Below are 21,291 nucleotides of genomic sequence, written 5' to 3'. Positions count from 1 at the left end.
GCTGGGGCTCGACTTTTCATACAGCCTAGGAGGGCAATCCAGGGAATGGTGCCACCCATAGTGGGTGGCTCTTCCTACCTCCAGTAACTCAGTCTCACACACACGCACACGTACATGCACACGCCCAGAGGTTCTTCCAGGCGATTCTGGATCTCCTCAGGTTGACCATTGAACCAGTACAGTCAACCAGGGGCTTCTGGCCTCAGTGAGTTTCCAAGTAGCTTCTTTCCCTGTTTGCGGCCACCCTACCTTCAGGACTCTGGGAGGGACAAAGCCTCCTGTGCCTCTCAGCTTGAGCAGGCCCCTGCAGGCTCTGTCTTCTCCAAGGCTACCTACCAGTTGGGGGGCCCCTCAGTTACTGGGCCTCTCTGTTCCTTGGCCCTTTCTGTAAAATGGGAGTGCTACTGCTCTTGCAGGGTGGGGCGGAGCCTGTGGTGCAGGGTTTATTCCTGTGTTCCTGGAATGGGACCGCTCTGTCCTCAGGCCCCAGGAATCATGCAGGGTACTGCAAGCCCCGGGACTTAGGGAGCAGAGATAAATGGCCTCCTTCCCGTTCCACCATTTGTCTTGGAGAGCAGACTTCCAGATGGCATCCTTTGCCAGCGCCTGCCCTGGGTGTGGGAACCAGGTGACCCCTCCACCTACAGCCATGGCTCCCATCTCGACCCTGCCTCTCCCACACCCACACTCTAACAGCCCCGCTGGCTCTAAGAAGCTTGGACAGGGCCCCTGCTTGGCTCTCTGGAAATTTAAGGAAATGAAAGGAATTCTTCAGCTGAGTTCTGGCGGAGTTCTCCAGAGTCGACAGAAATCTGGGCTTCCTGTGCATCCTCTCCCTGGGAAACAATTAAAGGCATAATTAGAGTGTCACCCGTATCTCACTGTCCCCAGACAGGCTCATTAAGACTACTGAGAGACATGTTTAATGAGGAGTTAAGAGCAGGGTGGGGCACGTGGGAACCCTCTGAGAGTATTAGGGCTACTCTGGCCTAAAGCCTGTCTTCAGTGATTTGGGTAAGAAGGAACTATTGGGGTAATGGAGCAAGAGATACCCTTCCCTCCCAGTCCCTCTGCCCACCCCAGACTGACCTAGAAGTCAGCAGACGTGGCACGGTAGGAGCCTTCCCACCAGGCCTTCCGGGGACTTGAACAGTGACGGGCTCCACAGACCCAGGAGATGCAGGTAGGAGAGCCTCGCTGACTGCCCCCCACCTTCTAACTCACGTGGCTGTTTTTGGTCTCTGAACTGTACCAAAGAAACCTAGGGGTTCCACACCGCAGACCATACCCCACCCCTTTCTCAAACTGACCCTGAATTCTGATAACTATCCTCTTGTCTCAGCCTCTAGAATGCTATGATTTCAGGCGTGAGTCACCAGGCCTGGTCCAGGTCTCAGATATTCTAGGAGACCTTGTACCTCGGATGACTTGAAACCGTCATTTTAATTCAGCTCTCAAAACCTGAGGAGACCCCCAAGGCTTCTGGCCCAATAACAAGCCAGCGTGGGGCCTACTGCCTGCTCTGCCCGGACCCAGCTCTCCTCCACGCATGCTCCCTCCATGCTACCCCCTAGGCGCTCTGTTTCCATCTTGGACCCATACCATCCTGTCCTGTTCCACTAATGTGATAAAGGGATGCCTGTGGTGTGACTGCCACACATCAGAACCATCCTCAGTGTTCAGTCTCCCAAGTGTCACGCAGCCTTTATGAAGTGGGAGTATTTATAGCACATCTACTTAAACATTTTTAATGACATTTATTGAGGGCTGAAGTGGGAGGAGTGTTGTGCCTGGAGAGGTCTGAAGACCACTTAGAGGACCCGGTTCTCTCCTTCCACCACGTGGGTTGCAGGCGTCGAACTCAGGTCCACTTAGAAGTAAACACCCTTCCCCACAGAGCCACCTCGATGGCCAGCACACGGCCAATGAAGCAGCTGAAGATAAAGGACCTAAGGGACTCCATGCAGCTAGGGAATTGTGAAGTTGGGACACATCAGGAATGGCTTCTGGAGTCGTTGCTCGCAACAGCTCGGCCTTTCCGGAAAATGATCTACACACTGGGACCCAGAATGACCAGGTAAAAACTACCCAGTGGGCAGCACCTGGCCGAGGCCTGGCTGGCAACCCCAGTGGGTTTAAACTCCTGACTTTTCAGTGACAACTGTTCACTCGCTGAGAGGCTGCTGGCTGTGCCTAGCAGGCAGTGCAAAGGTCCACCTTGTCTTTCCCACCTCAGCCAGGCTGGACCTTTACCTCTGGAGCCCACAGCCTCAGATACGGCCAGTTTGGTCCTGTGTGCTCATCTTTGATCCCGTCATGCCACATACCCTCTTCTCTCCACCAAGACTCAACACGTCGCCACGGGGAGGGGGATGGAAGATGTCAGGATCTCGACATCCCGGGGACTCTTAGTATCATTCAAGCCTCAAATCTGGCTCCCCAGTTGTTCCCACATTACAGATTGGAAGACAGAGACTGGAGGATGGGACTGAGGAGAACCACAGAGCAGAGAGAAACTTGCCAAGCTGGCCCTGGTTCATCCAGCTTGGGAGGAGAAAGAATACTGAGGGTTGGGTCCTGTGTATCCCAACTGGGAGGGCTTTAGGAACTCAGGGAGAGATGCAGGGGGATGGCCTTCACGGGTGTGCAGGTGCTATTGTCCTCCCAGCCCTGGAAACATCCTGTAATAGCTTTTCAGAGACCCCACCTCCACCCATCCTATCCACAGGTTGTCATTCCTGTACCCTGGACTATAGCCCTAACCTGCGCACATCCATCCCTGGCCGAGGCCCTGATGGAGGATGCAGGAAGAAGTTAGGAATAAAAAGAACATTCATCTGTTCACTCATCCTTCTCCCTTCACAAGCCCCACTAAGCCCCTGAGGCTTCCTGCCAACAGCCAGATGGGAGTCTATGAGGAATGAGGGAGGAAGTCAAGCTCGCTGACAGATGGACGTTGGCGGTTTGGCCTCTGCAACCTGTTGCCCAGCCCCACTTAGCTGCTGTTCCCCCTGGAGAGAGACTTTTGGGAGCTGGGGGGGGGGAAGGGGAGGGGAGTCAAGGTTAGTTGTGATCCTCCACTCCAGGAATCCAATCCTAAGGTTACACTAGGCAATAAATAAACAAAAAGCAACCTGCCAAGCCCACGGGAGCTCTCCTGAATTGTGTTTTCTTTTATGTCCCACTCTGATCCAGAAAGGTTTGGAAGCAGCTTATGAAGTTACACAAAATACAATAGGGTAAAAATAGACCAGAGAGAAAACAATACTAGAACAAACAGTACCATGAACTAAGTGCCCGGTGGGCCTGCCCCGGGCTCTGAGCTCTCAAGGTAGGGAAATATTCTCCTGTTTGTTCGTTTACAGGATTGAGATGGATGGAGATCGGGTTAGTGTTTGTTTCTTGACACTGAAGTCTCAAAGGAATTTTTGTTTTGGTTTGATTTGGGGTTTGTTTGTTGGTTGGTTTTTTTAAGAGCCCTTTTCTTGCAGAGGACCTGAGTCCAATTCCCAGCCTTCACATGGTAGCTCACAGCCGTCTGATCCCAGGGAGCCAATGCCCTGTTCTGTGTCACCTCTGTGGCACAAGGGATGCACAGAGTATACATACACGCAGGCAAGACATTCATACATGTAACTAAATCTAAAAATTAAAAAAAATAGTCTGCGATTGGTGGCCCACAGCTTTAATCCTATCACTTGGGAGGCAGAGGCAGGCCGATCTCAGTGAGCTTAATGCCAGCCTGGTCTATATGGTAAGTACCAGTCTGGCCTGCATGGTGAGTTCCGGGCCAGACAGAGCTACAGAGTGAGACCCTGTTGTAGTGATATTTTGTTTATGCTTTAACAAATAAAGCTTGCCTGAAGATCAGAGTGCAGAGCTAAGCCACTAGAGGTCAGGGAGTGGTAGCTCACACCTTTAATCCCAGGACTCTGGAGAGAGAGAAGCAGAAGGATCTGTTAGTTCAAGGACATCCTGGACTATGCAAGATCAAATCTGTCCAAAGAGAAACAGCTACACAGAGGTGATCCTGCTGACATTTGGGATCCCATGCCTTTAATCCCAGCACTAGGGAGGTAGAGACAGGAGTGAGATGGCTGGGCAAAGAGAGGAATATAAGGCAGGAGGAGACAAGAGGCCCAGTACAGTCTAAGGTTTAGTGGAGGCAGTTGCTGTCTGAGGACCAAGTCTGAGAAGACAGTCTGAGTATAGGATCACCCCTTTGATAGAGGTAAACGGTCTCTTTAGCGGTTGGCTGCACGGCTTCGCTGACCCTTCAGCTCTTACCCCCTAATATCTGACTCCGGGTTTTATTTATTAAGACCAATTAGAATTTGTGCTACACCCTGTCTCAAAAATATAGGAATAGGCATAAACTGATGGGTATCCTGGCCCCTTAGGAAGAGCCATTCAGCTGAGCCCCAGAGGACAGAACTTGCCACGTGAAGACCAGGACAAGTTTTTACTTAGCCAAGGGCACACAGTTGGCCCGAGCATGGATTCGGGCAACTGTGTAGGAGGGGAAGGCTGAACAGGCCAGCAGCTGGGGGAGTTTGTTGTCAGCTTCCTGTCACCATAACAAATGCCTAGGAGAATCGCCTTCGAAAAGGTTTGTTTCGTGCAGGTTTGGAGGTCCCCGTTCGGTCTGTTGGTTCCGTTCCCAGGACTGGGTGTAGATAGAGCATCATCGTGGTACAGACAGACAGAGATAGACTTCTGGGAGGAGAGGCAGGGGTGGGAGGAGGGGAGCATTGTCCTTTCCATGTCACACCCCCAGTGACCTAAAGACCTCCCCGTGGACCCTGGCTTTTAAGGTTTCCACCACCTTCTATACTACTGTCCTAGGGACAAAGCCTTTATTTAACACATGGCTCTTTAAGAAATGAACATGTGCCGAGCGGTGGTGGCTCACACCTTTAATCCCAACACTTTGGAGGCAGTGGGAGGTGGATCTCTGAGTTCAAAGCCAGCCTGTCTACAAAGTGAGTTCCAGGAGGATAACCAGGGCTACTCGGAGAAACCCTGTCTCAAAACATACAGACACACAGACACAAACCCAGCATGGTGGTGCATGCCTTTAATTCCAGTACTCCAGAGGCAGATGGATCTCTGAGTCTAAGATCAGTCTCATTTACATAGTGAATTCCAGGATAGCCAGGGCTATGTAGAGAAACCCTGTCCCAAACAAACAACACTCCCCTCAAAAACAAAAAAAAAAAAAAAAAAAAAAAATCAAAGCAATGGGTCTGGAGAGATGGCTCAGTGGCAGTTAAGAGCACTGGCTGCTGCTCTTCCAGAGGTCCTGAGTTCAATTCCTTGCAACCACATGATAGCTCACAAACATATATAGTGGGATCTGATGATCTTTTCTGGCATAAAAGGTGTATATGCAGATAGAACACTCATGCATAAAATAAATGAATTTTTAAAAAAACAAAGCAACAACAAAACACAGAGAGAAATAAATACACAAGCTACAGAAGAAGTTGATCCCCTACAACCACCCTAAGAGCTCTGTCAACAGGAATGATCTTAAGAGGTGGGGCCTCTGGGAAATGACTAGGTTGAGATGGGGTCATGAAGGTGGGGACCAGAAAGAGACCACAGCTCAATCTCCTCCTCCTCTGCAGGCTGTGATAACAGGACCTTACCACCCAAGTAGAGAGCCTTCCCCAGATATCTGTCACATCTTGGATTTGCCAGAATTGTAAGAAGAGTCTGCTGGGCCTTGTGGTTTATGACTGTAACCCCAGAGGCTCTATGCAGAAGGTATCATTGGTTCTAGCTCAGTCTGCCTACATAGCTAGATTCTGTCTAAAAAAAAAAACACACACAATCAACCAACAACCACCACCAGAGGCTGGCCGGCATCAGGGTACATGCCTTTAATCCCAGCACTCTTGAGGATGAAGAAGGGTTATTGTAGCCAGTAGCTAGCTTGGGCCACATAGGGAATGAAGGCCCTATCTCAATAAAACTCAGTCCCCAGTGCTGCTGAGGTGCAGTTCAGTGGTTCAGGGTTTATCTAGGATGCACGCAGCCTTGGGTTAAATCCTTAGCACTGCCTTTCATGAAAGAACTGTGAGTGCCAGGGGCGACTTCCTCAGTCTCACCCTTCACCTTATTCATTGTGTGTATGCACATGATACACGACTTTGGTACTCATGTCGTGGCACGTGTGGGAGTCAGAAGACAGCCCTATGGAGGAGTTATCCCTCTCCTTCCAGCTTTATGTGGGTCCCAGGGATTGAACTCAGGTCACCAGGCTTGCAGACTAAGCACTTTCACCCTCTGAGTCATCTTGTTGGCCCTACCTTATTATCATGATCATTATTATAACTATTATTATTTATTTGTAGCCGGGCAGTGGTAGCGCATGCCTTTAATCCCAGCCGTCAGAAGGCAGATGCAGATGGATCTCTGTGAGTTCGAGGCCAGCACGGTCTACAAGAGCTAGTTCCGGGACAGTTCTGACTGCCTGGAAAAACAAATGGAAAGATTTCTCTTGTGTGTATAGGTGTTTTACTCCGTGTATGTCTGTACACCACCTGCATGCAGTGCCCATAGAGGGCAAAAGAGGGTGTCAGATCCCCAGAAACTGGAGTCATAGATGGGGGATAGCTGCCATATGGATGCTGGGAACCAAATCTGGGTCCTCTGCAAGGACAACAAATGTCCTAAACTGCTGAGCCATTTCCAGCACTCTCCCTTTTTATTTTTTTATATTATTATTATTATTATTATTATTATTATTATTATTATTATTATTATTATTATTATTTGACAGACTCTCTTACTGAATCTGGTACTCTGGTTTTGCCAGTGAGCTCCAGGAACCTGTTTTGTTTCTACCTCCCCAGTGTTTTGTTTGTTTGTTTGTTTTTGTTTTTAGATTTTTCAAGACAGGGTTTCTCTGTAGCTTTGGAGCCTGCCCTGGAACTAGCTCTTGTAGACCAGGCTGGTCTCAAACTCACAGAGATCTGCCTGCCTCTGCCTCCCGAGGGCTGGGATTAAAAGTGTGCGCCACCACTGCCCAGCTCCCCAGTGGTTTTTACACAGGTTCTAGGGCTCCAAACTCAGGTTCTCAAGCTTGCATGACAAGCACTTCCCCCGCTGAGCCAGCTCTCACCCTTGACTTTTGGAGACAGAGTCTTATTTCTGAGGCCCTGACCTTGCTATGTAGCCAGCCTTCTGCTCTCTTCCTCCACCTCCAGAGTGCTAAGATCGCAGGCATGCACCGGTACACTACTGCGTCCAGTTAATGATGTGTGAGGGATGGAACCCAGGGCTTCCTGCCTGCAGGGGAGCACTCCACCAGCTGAACCACAGCCCTATCTCCAGGGTGTACGCTTCTAAAAACAGTCCGTGTTGTTACAGCAGCCCAAGCCGACAGAGGTATCCACCAGCTGTCTACTCCTTTGGAGAAAATGCATCAGGACCAGGAAATTAACCAAGAGATGGAATCCACCACCTCGTCTAGGAGCCAGAGCCAGGACAGCTGTGGGTTTGATGAACTCCAGAGGAAGGCAAAGTCCTAGCGGACAGGAGGTCATGGAGGATGCGCCTGTGCCCCTTTGTTGTTCTAAGTCTCCCTCTCATATCCTGGCCCCAGGTCAGGGCGGTTTATTCAGGCAGAGAGGAGGGTCCACCCTCTGTCACCTGCTACTGCCACCCACGCCTTCTGGGCTGCTGCACAAAATGGGCACAATGGCTTCCCTGTCAATAGTGGGGCCTGGAGGGTGTTTCCATCTGTGCTCTGTCTGTCTGCCTTGTGACCCAATAATTATTTAGAAATAACAGGCCAGAGGGCAGTTGGTGGGGATGAAAATGGAGTTTTTCTTATGGACACAGTAGACCTCAAAGAGAGATCGAATCTGTGACCTCGGTCGGACTCACAGTGAAGGACGCTGCATGCAGCCAGGCCTGGGAGAATCATTCCTTCTAGGTCAGTGGGTGCCGATCTCCATGGATCCCTGCTGCATGACCATCCATAGTCCTGGGTGGTCATGCTGCACCCCTGGGGGGCCCAGACCCCCAGGTTAGAAGTTTGCTAACAATTACAGTCTACTTTGGCGTTTTACAGGTTTGTTTGAGAAGAGACAGTGCCTGAGGCATGCGGGAAGAACCCCTCCTTTCCAGAACTGCCTTTCCAATGCTGAGAGCTCCTAGCACAGGACTGAGGATGCCACGGTTTTAGACTTCTTTCCAGAGTGAGTTCAGGGCTTTGCAGGCAAAGGATTTTTTTCAATACACGTAAGTAGGATATCACAAGGTGGCTGTCTTTAGAGTGTGGGCAAAGGTCTCAGGTCCTTCCCAAAGTCTGGTTATCAGAAATGGCTTCTGAAGTTAAGTACTGTATTATTGATCTACGTCCCCAGCCCTAAAATGAAGAGTGACCCTGGATATGGAACCCAGGACAGAGCATGTGTTAAGGACATATTCTATAACTGGACTTCCTCTTCGAACCTTCTTCTGCTGGCCCAAGACTGATCTCGAACCAAAGCATAGGAAGATTGTCTTTCTTTTCCAGGTTCAAATAGGGACTCTGGCAAGGCAGTAGTGGCCTGCCTCTGACTCCTGAGTCTTGGGATTAAACTGTGTGATTCTACTAGTGACAAGTACTTGCGAGTCTGAGTGAGTGAATGAGAGGGTCCCTCCCAGGGACTAGTATACTATGATGTTTAGTATTTACTCTTTTGGCTCTTTTGCTCCCAAATAAATCACATGGAGGCTTCTTCTTAGTTATACACATCCAACCTTAGCTTGACTTGTTTCTTGCCAGCTTTCCTTAGCTTATACTATCCCATCTACCTCTTGCCTCTGGGATTTTCCCATTATATAACTTCTGTAAATCTTACTCTTATTCCATGGGTTGCTGCATAGCTGGGTGGCTGACCCCTGTCCTTCTCCTTCTCTGGCTGCTTCTCTTTCTCCTTCCAGATTTTCCTTCTATATATTCCCTCTGCCTGGGGGCCCCACTTATCCTTGCCCCTGCCTTGCTATTGGCTGTTCGGTTCTTTATTAGCCCATCAGGTGCCCATCAGGCAAAGGATCACAGCTTCACAGAGTTAAACAAATGCAACATAAACAAAAGTCACACACCTTAACCTAGTTCCTCAACAGACTAGGTGGGCCAGAGGCCAGACAGGCAAAGGACAATGGAGACGTGGGAAGAAAGCAGGTGCAGTCCCAGCTGGCCCCATCTGCCACTCTGCCAGCCCCCTTTTGGTTGACAGTGGGGTCTGCAGTCTTCCCCGAGCTGTAGGGCCTGTGAAGGTTCTTCTTTGCTCTCAAGACAGGCCCTGGGAAGCCACTGTTCAGCCTGGAGAGGCTCTGGGCCCAGAACCATAGACAAGTGGTGAGTAACCTGAAGACCAAGCCAAGACTCCTGGACGAAACAGTCTAGAAGGGAAACGAGGGGATGACCACACCAACCTGCGCTTGTTTCCTGAGACTCGCAAAGATCCTAACTTACTGACTCTTCAGTCCCTAGGTCCTCTCGTAGGTAGGTATAAGCAATAACCCAGTCACAGTCTTGGGCCTCAGGGGCCTTGTCTTGTCCTGAGAAACAAGGTCCTCTTCCTCACTGAGGCCTGGGAACCACAAAGGAGTGAGGTCTTGGGAGCAGACCTGAACTCACGGTTTTTAGGAAGCAGGGTGCAGACCCGCCAGGCTCAAAGGCATGGAACTCTGCCTGTTGGGCCCCTTTGCCCTACAGTGTATGTAGGTGGCTGTTTATGCAGTCAGCAGATGTCCCCACTAAATGGCATCTTTGGGACACACAGAGATGGAGAGGGCACGGCACACTAAGGTCACTGAGCAGCAGCAGCCACACCTCCCCAAACCAATGACTCTCGGACTGCTGGGCTCATCAAAGCTCCGAGTTTGGCAACTGGGGGTGGGGGGGCACTGAACAAGCAACAAGCTCCACCCAGAGCACATCTTGCCAGGCCCGCAGGAACAGAATAGTGAACTGTGACAAAAGAATAGATGGCACTGTAGACTGGGGACAGGGAAGCTGGATCCTTGTGCCTCAGGCCCTATGTATTCCCAGTGTCATACCGAGATAGCACATAGGCCCTGTCCTCTCATGGAAAGACAACTCCCATGGAACTGGTACTTGTAGGGCAGTGGGGTGGCTCAATGGGTAAGTGGAGCTTGCAGCCAAGACTGATAATATGAGTTTGATCCCTGCAACCCATATTGTGGTGAAAGGAGAGAACTGGCCCCATAAGTTGTCCTCTGGTCTCTAGAAGACGCCTTGGCATACACCTTCCAACATACAAAGTAAATAAGTATAATAAAAAATAAAACAGAAACACGGTTTAAGCCAGGTATGGTGGCATACGCCTTTATTCCCAGCAGTCAGGAGGCAGAGGCAGGGGGATCTCTGTGATGTAGAGGGCAGCCCGGTCTACAGAGCAAATTTCAGGCCAGCCAGGGACATGGAGTGAGAGCCTGTCTCAACAAACAAACCACAACACCTCCTCCACCCTGGTATTTATCCAAAGTAGGTAACACTTATAGATCCATATAACTGATGGGGAATCTGGGATGTGGAGAGAAATTTGGCTGTCTCGTGCCATGGGAGTCTTTCTAGGAACTCAGGGTGAGAGTGTAGGGGTAAGACAGGTACACAGGATAAAAGGGAGATGGCCCCCGGGCAAGGCTGGCGAGGTGGGGGGAGGATGGGTTGCTGACCTCACCATTCTCGGCAGCCAGAGAGTTCTAAAGCTCTGGGCACTCCGGGCAGATGCTTTTCAGAATGGCATGTTTATAAAAAAAAAAAAAAAAAAAAAAAAAAAAAAAAAAAAAAAAAAATTAATTAATGGGACCTCCTGAAACTAAAAACCTTCTCTAAAGCAAAGGACACAGTCAAAAACTCAAATCAACAGCCTACAGAATGGGAAAGATCTTCACTAACTCCACATCACACAGAGCAATGTTTATAAAAAAAAAAAAAAAAAAAAAAAAAAAAAAAAAGCCAGAGCGGCGGCGTAGTGGTGATGATTCATGGAATTTGTAGCTGGGGTTGAATGGGAGCCTCGTAATGACAGCGATTAAAAATTAATGCCAATGTGCAGCGGCTTTGGTGCCCACTCTGCACCTGTGAATTAATTAACAAAGGACAACACGAGTGTTCGGGGCAAGCTGCAGGGCACAGAAGCTGGATCTGGAATGACTCAGATGGGACGTTCCTGCGTGGGGCACCTGTCCCCATCCCCAGAGCATCCCTAGACAGGGGTTGCTTTCTATCTCTGTACAGAGGGATGCTGATCCACCCTGGGAGCCATGATGTAGTCTAAACGAGGGGACAAGAAAGTTTCCCCTAGTCCCAGGGACATTTGTCATCAGTAACCGAATACAACTGGAGGTGGCCAGTCTGAGTCCCCATGGCAGCCTCATGGTATGGGTCTCAGTCCAACCTAGCCTGGGACTCAGACACTCTGTATAGCCAAGAATGACTCTGAACTTCTGATGTTACCACTTTTACCCCTCAAGGGCTAAGATTACAGGCATGGGCCACCACACCCCGGTTCATGTGATGTTAAGGATTAAACCCAGGGTGTGGCACATGCTAGACAAACAATTTACCAACTGACCTAAACACCCAGCCTGTTTTTTTTTTTTTTTTTTTTGAGACAGGGTCTCACACTGTAGCCAAAACTGGCCTGTAACTCACTATGTAACCTAGATATCTTAGTTACTTACTTTTCCATTGCCTTGAATAGACACCATGACCAAGGGAACTTACAAAATACAGCATTTTGTTTGGGGACTCACAGTTCAAGATGGCTACAGTTGTGATCATCATGGCAGGGAGCTTGCCAGCATGGAGGCCGGCTGTCATGGCGGTGGAGCAGTAGCTGAGAGCTGGCATCTGATTCATGAGAGAGAGAGAGACTGTAGCGAAATATTTCTTGACTCTGTGTGAAGATGTGTCACTGTGATTGGATTACTAAAGTGCTAAATGGCCATTAACTAGGTGGGAAGGGGTTAGGTGGCACTTCTGGGGACAGAGAGGACTCTGGGAAGAGAAAGATGGAGTTGCCAGCCAGGCACAGAGGAAGAGGGATGGGTAGTTACAGAGTAAAGGTAACCAAACCACGCAAAAGAACATAGACCTTAAAATATGAGTTAATTTAAGTTATAAGGACTAGTTAGGAACAAGCCTAAGCTAAGGCCAAGCTTCCATCATAATTAGTAAGTCTCTGCATCTTTATTTGTGATCTGGCGGTCCTGATGAAAAGGTTTGTCTGCGGGGGCTGGAGGGATGGCTCAGTGGTTAAGAGCATAGCCTGCCCTTCCAAAGGTCCTGAGTTCAATTCCCAGCAACCACATGGTGGCCCACAACCATCTGTAGTGAGGTCTGGTGCCCTGGAGATACACACAGACAGAATATTGTATACATAATAAATAAATAAATATTTAAAAAAAAAAAAAGAAAAGGTTTGTCTGCATGTGGCATTCGATGTGGGGGCTCGAATATCCAAACAGAGAGCCCGAGAAAGGTAAGAAAAGTTCTAGACAAGGAGCTCGATGCGGCTTCTTAGTTCTGCAGTCTCTCAGGCGGGCTGGTAGTTGGCAAACAGAGGCATGACTGACTACTGACTGGAGTCAGCTGCCAGAGCTGTGTGCCAAGCCGAGCTGCAGGCAGTCGACATGGCAGTTAAGATTTGTGTCGCATGGTCAGAGAATGCTGCAGCAGGTGCCCAGTAAAGACTTTGCTAGACTGAAAAATCTCTAAAAACAGGTTATAGTATGTTTTAAAAATGCATGTAGGCTTAAAAAACAAAAAGAAAATGCATATAGACAGTCATAGAAAAAATAGTTTATTAACAATAAGATAAAGTCTTTAAAGAGAGAAATAAATGATATAAAAAAGATAAGATAAGCCACATAAAGATGGAAAATGCACAATCCATACTTGTGTTAATGCAGATATGTATATCAACTTTAAAAGTTTGTGTGTTTTCAGAACAAGGGGACAGGATACCAATGAAAATGGCGATCCAACCTCTCAGTGCACCTCTGTTGCAGTTTCCTCAGAGTTCTGCACCAGAACAACTTCAAAGCAGTCAGCTATGATGGTCCAGCCTCATAGACTCCTCCAGTCAGGACTTCAGATAAGCCTTGCACCCTCCCATCACACTGAGACTGGACGAAAGCTAGCTAACTCTCCCAGAACTTGATCTTTATCTCAATCTCTTCAGGTTCTCTAACAATTCCCTTGCAGACAACAGAAAGCAGTCTAGGGTACACAACCCCCACATTCCCAAGAGATAGGGTAGGTGGTTTTTGGTTGTTTGATGAATGTTTGTCATCATTTAGGGGGCTTGGTCACAAACTGTTATTGGTTAGGTTCAGGGAGGAAACTAAGCAAAAGAATTTAGCTCAGGGATCTTGTTCTGAAAAGAAAAATGGGGATACAGAATTTTTTTAAAAAACTTATTTATTTATTTATTTATTTATTTATTTATTTATTTATTTATTTATTTATTATGTATACAACATTCTGTCTCCATGTATGCCTGAAGGCCAGAAGAGGGCACCAGACCTCATTACAGATGGTTGTGAGCCACCATGTGGTTGCTGGGAATTGAACTCAGAACCTTTGGAAGAGCAGTCAGTGCTCTTAACCGCTGAGCCATCTCTCCAGCCCGGATACAGAAATTATAGAATAAAAAGGTATATTATTATTCTACTTTCAAGCTAAAAAAGCAACTACTATGCCAGGTGGTGATCACACATGCCTTTAATCCCAGCACTCTAGCCTGGTCTACAGAGTGAGTTCCAGGACAGCCAAGGCTACACAAAGAAACCCTGCCTTAAAAAAAAAAAAAAAAAAGCAACCACTAGTCTCATATAATTTACATAGGTAGGAATTTTTGTATAATTATACCAATTTAAGGTCATTTTGTTATACTGTATATATGTTTCTATTCTTGTTTAAGGTATTGTACCTATGCAGCTCATTTAAAAAGGTAATGTAAAGTTTAAGCCTCAAAGGCTGTTTAGGATACTAAAGAAATATAGGTTAAGAGTCACCTATAACAATCAAACTGATAGTCATGTTAGGTATATTTTCAAGGTCAAACAGAGATATATTTTAAATAAATAGATGGTCTTTGAATACTTCAAAGACCTAGAGAATATAGCATTTTGATATTTTGGTAAAAGAAAGCTTTTCATAATAGAAAGACAATCTGTTCCTGGCAGTACCAATTACTTTAAAAAAGAATGATGGGCATCGAAGAACCTCCATATGGGGTGTGCTTTCTTTGTGACAAAAGCTAGCCATTTGGGCGAGAAACTGTCCTTGCCTAAACTGTTGACAGTGTGTTGTCCAACCTGGACAAATAGGTCTCACACACACACACACACACAAAACTGCTGAACTTTGCAAGACATGGTATGACAATCATTCAAATATTCCTGCTTCACAGAAAAATCTGTTGGATATTCTAGGCCTGTAGGACAAAGATGGATGCCTCAACAATGCAGAGGAAACTTGGGTGACTGTCCAGGCAGCTGTTTCTATCATTTCTATAGCTTTGTAAGTTGCTTGCTCTGTGTTTCTTGTTGACTTAGGTAATTGTATCCTCGGGTCTCTGATGGAGTTGAAGATGAGATAAGAATAGTTAGTTTTCTTTGTTACCAAATTCAAAAAATAAACTTACAAAAAAGATATAAAATGTATAAGGTTGGGCTGGAAAGATGGCTCAGCAGTGAAGAGCATTGCCTGCTCTTCCAAAGGTCCTGAGTTCAATTCCCAGCAACCACATGGTGGCTCACAATCATCTGTAATGAGGTCTGGTGCCCTCTTCTGGCCTGCAGACACACACACAGACAGAATATTGTGTGCATAATAAATAAATAAATATTTTTTAAAAATGTATAAGGTTGAGAGACATAAAAACTTAAATTGTTTATCTAAGAAAATGTTTTGAGATCTCCAAAGATAGTTTAGGATGGTAATACAAGTTATGACAGAAATGGTTTGGGTATAAAACTTTAAATTCACCAAGATAAGACAGATAATAGAGTATTTTCTCTGGATTTGCCAAATACAAATGGATTGGACATTGTGAATGTAATTCTTACTTGATAATTACTCTTATTATTTATAGTTTTATTATATTAGAGTTAAAAACCTTTCCTTTTTATTTAGACAAAAAGGAGGAAATTATACAGGAATATTTCTTTACACTCTGTGAAGATGTGTCACTGATTAGTTTAATAAAGGGCAGGAAGAGGTTAGGTGTGGGGGCCAGCCATGATAATCTAAGTCTGAGCAGGTCACCCAAAGGAAGTTCTTTACTTCCAACCATTATCACCTGGGACTCTGGCCGCCAATAAATTTAAATAAGAGGCCTGAGTCTCAGTAGTTTACCCTAAAGCAATACCTGGTAGCAGGAAAACACCTAGCTGAGATTACCCGACCCCCACCCAAGAGCAGACCATTTAAAGGAAATGCCTGACATTCCAACCACTGTAGATAGAATCACCGGCCATCTACCTCACCAGGATACCCCTAGACAAATGTCAGCCAATCAGGGGTCCTGAACCTCAGAGACCCCTCACCCCCACCTTTACTACTATGAAAACCCAATTCTAATTGAGCTCAGGGCTCTCCGGTTATTCCAATACGTTGGACGTGCGGAGAGACCGAGTGTGCAAACTTGATTAAAATAAAGGCTCTTTGCTTTTACATATGGGACTTGGTCTCCTTTGTTGGCTTTTGTGGGGACCCCATGGATTTGGGCATAACATTAGGCAGGACTTCTGGGGACAAAGAGGACTCAGAAAGGAAGAAAAGCCTAGCTGCCAACCAGACGTGGAGGAAGCAGGTTGGGTAGTTCAGAGTAAAGGTAACTGAACTATGTATGCAAAAGAACATAGACCTTAAAATAATTTGTTATTGGAACTAGTTAGGAACAAGCCTAAGCTAAGGTCATGCTTCCATAATTAATAAGTCTCAGTGTCATTATTTGTGAACCGGTGGTCTTGATGAGAAAGTTCATCTGCAAGAGACAGAGACAGAGAGTGAAAGCATACTAGCTAACTGGGAATGGCACACCTCCTCCAACAAGGTCATACCTCCTAATCCTTCCCAAATAGTTTCACCAACTGGGAGAGACCAAGATTGTAAACATATGAGCCAATGGGGACCATTCCCATGTAAACCACCATCCCAGATTAGCCACACAATCATGACAATTCTCCTTCCTTAGCTTCCCAATTTCTGGGCTTTGATGCATGAACCCAACCCCCACGTTGGATTCTTTCCTGTTTTTGTGTCCTGCTTCGGTTTCATTTGTCCAGCCTCTTTCTGTGTTTTGCAGGGGATTGAACGTGGGGTGCCACGCACAGTGGGCAAGTTTTCCATTGCCGAGCCTCACCCTTGGCCCTTTCTTCTGCCTGCTGTTAGCTCACCAGTGAAAGGAGTGAGGTGCGTAACACCCCAGGGGATGTGGCGTGACATTTGTGGCAGCTGTTACAGAAGGTGACAAGATGGGGACTGAAAGCTCCTGACAGGTGTGCTCTCTAATGCTCTTGAGGTCAAAGGTCCGAAGTCCGGCGATGATACCAGGTCCCTCTGGATCCTCGGGAGACCACGTTTGACTCTCGTAGCTTCCAAGTGATGACTGCCTGCAGTTCTTAACTTCCTGGAGTAGCAGTACGGCTCCAGTCTCCACTTCTCTCTTCGTGTGGCCTTCTTTCCCACATCTCCTCAGGATCTGGATGTCTCCAATCATTTTTCCTTTCTCTGCATTCTAAGATAGACTCTGTGTCGCCTGAGACGCTTCTGTTGTCTGTGTAACTCTTCTTGCTCCTGCTTCAGCATCTCAGTACCAGGATTACAGGGGGGTGCCATGCCTGACTCCTCTCCTCGCACAAGGGTATCCACTAATAGGGTTGAGGACAGACCCAAATTCCAGGGTGATCCTATCTCGAGACCCGCAAACTTACTTATGCCTGCGGTCTCTGTTTCCAAATAAGGCCAAGCCCACGACAGAAGGCGGTAGACCAGGTAGGGGTCAGTTCAGCCCACTGCAGAAGGACTCTTTCTTGTACTACATTAACCATGAGAAGGCCAGGGGAGAGGGAGCCCATGCTTTGACATTCAGGAGTGTGCTCTTCAGACCAGATACTAGGATGGCCCCTTCACCTAAGAGAGGAGAAGTGGGGCTCCACTCAGGGGAAGCATTTCAAAAGAGGGTCTGAGGTTTCGTTCACTTAGGGGCACCAGAGTTCCAGAAAGTACCTCAGGCCACATCTTGGGTCTTCAACTACTACTTTCACATCCTCCTTCCTGCCTTTCCTCTCAGCCCATCCTCCAGGGCATCCGTCCTCTCCAGGGAGTCATTGGGAGGTTAGGCTACCTTTGTGATAAAATCCTACGACTATAGTAGTTCATGCTTTTCAACCCAGTAGGGGCAGGCCTAGAGGGTCTTTGTAGCCTGTTCTACCTCCTGGGTTCCAGGTTGATCAGGGCTATGTATAGAGGCCTCGTCTCACAAAACAAAAAAACAAAAGCAAGCCACCAAAGTGGCAAAAGACTCCACTACCTTCATCCTTCCATTCTGCCATCCACTGAACCCCTTCATTGAATGCTTGTTTCTTGCCTCGGGTCTTAGCTCTGGCTCCTCTTCTGGAACATTCCCCCACCACCCACCCCCATCACCCTTTGTGTCTAGACTTTTCTCCTAGCATGCTCTCCGCCCCCTTCTCCCTGCCCTCCCACTCCATCCAGCACTTACTGTCTAGAGTGTTGAGGGCCGTGATCCACCATCTTTAGGACATTGCTCTGCACTGTGCTCGTGGCCTCACACGCCTGATTTCCTGCTCTGTTCTACCTTCTCTCAAATGAGCCCAAGGTGACAGTCTTGGGACCTAATCAATACCTAGGGGTAGGGTCAAGAGATGCAAGGGCTTCTTTCCCAGAGATCCCTAGACCCTAGACCTAGACAGCACGGTAGCCATTCTGCCTTCAGTGCCCAGTGTGGACAAGGACAGGGTGGGTGATCCCAGGCAGCTCTTACTCCAGCCTCACCCAGCTCCCGCGCCATTCCCACTGTGGGTTTATCTCTCCAGCTGTTTTCTTTTCAGATCTGGAGTTCAAAAGAACAACAAACCTAGGTGCGGCAGCCTCAGGAAACAAAACTGGCAGGCTGGATCCTGTCCGCTCAGCCACAGGCCTCGGGGCACTGCTTACCTCTCCCTACCGGGTCCTGGGAGGAGAACGCTCCGGTTCTGGTTCTGTTGTCCTCAAAGGCCAGTGCGTCCCATAAACAGTGGTTCCAGGAAAGGCCAGGCCAGTTCAGGACCCAGCAAGGGGAGGGGACAGCCTAGTTTAATTAGAGTTTTAAAAATGTTCCTAAGAAAGCCAATTCAGATGTCCTGAGCCCTGCAAGGCAGGGCTGGCATCATAAGAATAAAACAACGTCTGCACGGAGATTTCATTTTCAAAGCACTTTGGGGGTGGCTGGGAAGGGGAGGCTCTGGGGTGGCCCAGCGGATTCCTAGCTGGGAGGTCACCCCCCCTCTCCCCCAAACCAGCCTTGGGTTGGTTCCAAGTTTATAGTTGTGATTGCCTGCAGGGTAAACAAAGGGCCCTTGATGCAACTATTTCCGATTCTTCTGGCCTTCATTCCTTTAGTGCTCTTCCAGGAAGAGAGCACACTTGGGGCTTGTCATACAGTCTGGAAAAGAGGCTCTGAGGGCCTTGTGAGAGGGAAAGTGGCTGGGACCTAAGGGAGAAAGCGTTCCTCTGTCCCTCGCCACACCCCACCCGAGGCTCAGGCAGTCGATGGCACTTCTGTGGCAGGTAGGTTAGCGCCAGCATCTCCCTTGCTCACCTGTGGCTGTGTCCCCACAGGCACAATGGGAGCCTCAGTTTGGCTATGTTTGGCGATACACAGAGATAAACAGGTGTGAGTCTGCCAATCCCTCCCCACCTGAGGATGGGGATTGTGGGAACAGTGTGGGGGTGTCGGGCCCTGGGGTGCTTGCACCTGCTTGGGTAGGAGGGCTGAGACAGCTGTCAACCCGGTTAAAGACTCATATGCAGTCACCTAGCCACTGGCATCCTGAATGAAGAGGTGACCTGGGGGAGAGGCTAGGGGCAGGCATCAGCTAGGGCCTGGCCCCTTAAGGGTTGATGGATTATATAGGAGCCACCTGTAGGGGCTCTAGCAACTTGGAGCGATCCCAGTGAGAGACTTAAGATGGAAGAGATCATCGCGGGGCTGGAAGGGCTCACGTTCGCCTTCGAGCAGGATGTGGAATTGCAGAAGGGGATTGGGCTCCTGCCTTTCCAGGGCATGGACAGTGAGTGGCAATGGCCTGGTTCCCCTGCCCGGGTCCTTGAAGCTGTCTTCCCTGACTTCCTTCCATCTGTCCCATAGGGCTTCTGGGTGGTTCACAGTCCAGGATAGACAGATTTCTGAACTTCTCCCTGGCCTTCAGGGAGACCTAGCTGCCCCCAAACACTTGCACCTCCCGTCTTAGAGATATCCTGAGTTTAAGTGGAATTTAGAAGCTGGCTCCAGAAAGCCGGGGGGGGGGGGTGGCTTAGGAAGAGGGTACCTTTAACTCATAGTTGCCACAAGAGGGGACAAATGACAGCTGCCTCGAATGGCAGAAACTGCAGCCAGCATGAGGCTGAGACAGGAGGATTGCTATGAGTTCAGGCCAACCTGGACCGCAGAATCAGACCTTGTGTCATAAACAAAGAACCAAGCAAACAACACCGGAAAGCAAGAACCCAAATGTGGCAGCCAGGAAGAATACTTGGGGGGCTCACACAGATCCAAGCCCGTGGGAGGCTTAGGTGGGACTTGCTGAAGAGAAACTTGAGGTGCCTTGGTGGGGTGCTCAGCTCTGGGGAAGCTACCTTCTCCTCTGTTCTCTTCTCCAGAGTCCAGCTCAGCTGTATGCAACTTCTTCGCTAAAGGGCTCTGTGAGAAAGGTGAGTGAGGCTGGCCTAGGCTGGGCAGGAACAGGAACGGCTGCATGGGCCTTGCTGTGTTCAGCCGGGGCATAGAAGAGAGTGTGAGATTTGCACCTGGGGTAGGACAGGATTCAGCCTCCTGAGGAGAGCAGTGGCCTGGAGGTGGCCCACCCCCTGGCATTTGGACCGGGGCTACCCCATTCCCTTCCTTAAAAATTTTTCTTTAATTATGCATACCTGTGTGTGATTATACAAACATAAACACGTGTGTTCTTGGAAACCAGAGGCGTTAGATCTGTCTGGGACAATAGTTACAGGTGTTTGTGAGCTGCCTGCCGTGGGTGCTGGAAACCAAACTCAGGGCCTCTGGAAGAGCAGCCCGTGTTCTTAACCACACTCTATCAGCTATCTCTCCAGCCCCAAACTCTCTTCTTGATGGAGGTAGTGGTGTGTCAGGCTTTTTACCTGTGTTCTCAGGCTTCTGTCTGCCTTAGTCTAACCCATCCTCTTCCCAACCAGGCCTCCCCACCTTGACTCAACATGGAAACTGGTGAGATCATCCAGGCTATTTCTTTTGCCCTTAGGTAGCCTCTGGAGTGCTGGTTACTGCTGTTCAAGGATCTCCCTCTCAAATCCCTCCCCCAGAAGTAGCCTTACTACTCCCAGGCCGCTGGCCTTCTCTTCTGAATTGTGTGTCACTTTGAGGTTTCTCCAATAGAGACATACAGTTGCCAAAATACCTTACCCCTAACGGCTGGGTTTCCCATTCCTCCCCGAAGCCTACCTATAGATCCAGATGGAGAGGTTCTTTAGGAGCATGCCTGGGGGACCCTTATTCCTCTGTTCCTAAAATCCAGGAGGTAGGAGGTCAGGCAAGGAGGACCCCAAGCCTATTTGTCCACTTTCAGACGGTTGGATGGGAAGGGAAAGGGGCTCACTGGTCATTCAGGGCTCTGGGCAGCTGGAACCTTCCAGGTCCATTCCAGACCGAGTCTCCGAGGAGTCATCGGGCTCAAATAGATGGCTTCTTTCTTGCAAAGATAGCAAGTTGCTATTGAGGAAGGTCATAGCACTAGGGATGTGCATGGGGAAGGGGCACTAGAGGGCACTCAGGTCAGGCATGACACAGGTCCTGTTTAGCCACAACCCTCCCTTCTGCTGGCAGTATCTCCTGAAAAAAGACAGAGAGGTGGTCAGACCTAACTTTTCTAGTGCCTGCCCATTGTAAGAATCACCTATTTTATAGTTTTCTTCTTCTTCTTCTTTCTCCTCCTCCTCCTCCTCCTCCTCCTCCTCCTCCTCCTCCTCCTCCTCCTTCTTCTTCTTCTTCTTCT

At 48.5% G+C, this 21,291-nt stretch overlaps 1 protein-coding gene and 1 long non-coding RNA gene across 5 annotated transcripts in view; both read left to right on the top strand.

The window, feature by feature from the left end:
* Positions 1–13: 13 nt before the first annotated feature.
* LOC126500394 (uncharacterized) lies at positions 14–10,773 on the top strand. Of its 3 annotated transcripts, none has more exons than XR_007591333.1 (4): positions 14–2,077; positions 7,378–7,945; positions 8,084–8,210; positions 9,296–10,773. It is a non-coding gene; the product is annotated as an uncharacterized lncRNA (long non-coding RNA). The 3 variants fall into 3 exon arrangements; XR_007591332.1 differs by lacking the exon at positions 9,296–10,773 and having other exon boundaries at positions 14–1,183; positions 1,898–2,077; positions 8,084–9,259; XR_007591331.1 differs by lacking the exon at positions 9,296–10,773 and having other exon boundaries at positions 8,084–9,259.
* Positions 10,774–16,654: 5,881 nt separating this feature from the next.
* Positions 16,655–21,291, top strand: part of Cpsf4l (cleavage and polyadenylation specific factor 4 like) — a 15,683-nt gene continuing 11,046 nt past the window's right edge. For both annotated transcript variants that reach the window (XR_007591364.1, XM_050140480.1), the window contains exons 1-2: positions 16,655–19,335; positions 19,925–19,975. Coding sequence is in view for 1 of the 2 variants with exons in the window: in XM_050140480.1 (XP_049996437.1) it covers positions 19,233–19,335; positions 19,925–19,975 (154 nt within the window). In the remaining variant the exon portion in view is untranslated. The remainder of the gene's footprint in view (positions 19,336–19,924; positions 19,976–21,291) is intronic.

The sequence above is a fragment of the Alexandromys fortis genome, unplaced genomic scaffold (assembly GCF_014885135.2).
Source record: "Alexandromys fortis isolate MF-2015 unplaced genomic scaffold, M_Fortis_MF-2015_v1.1 scaffold_39, whole genome shotgun sequence".
NCBI classification, from domain to species: Eukaryota; Metazoa; Chordata; class Mammalia; order Rodentia; family Cricetidae; genus Alexandromys; species Alexandromys fortis.
Note: the sequence above shows the minus strand (reverse complement) of the source record. Positions and strands in the feature narration are given on the sequence as shown.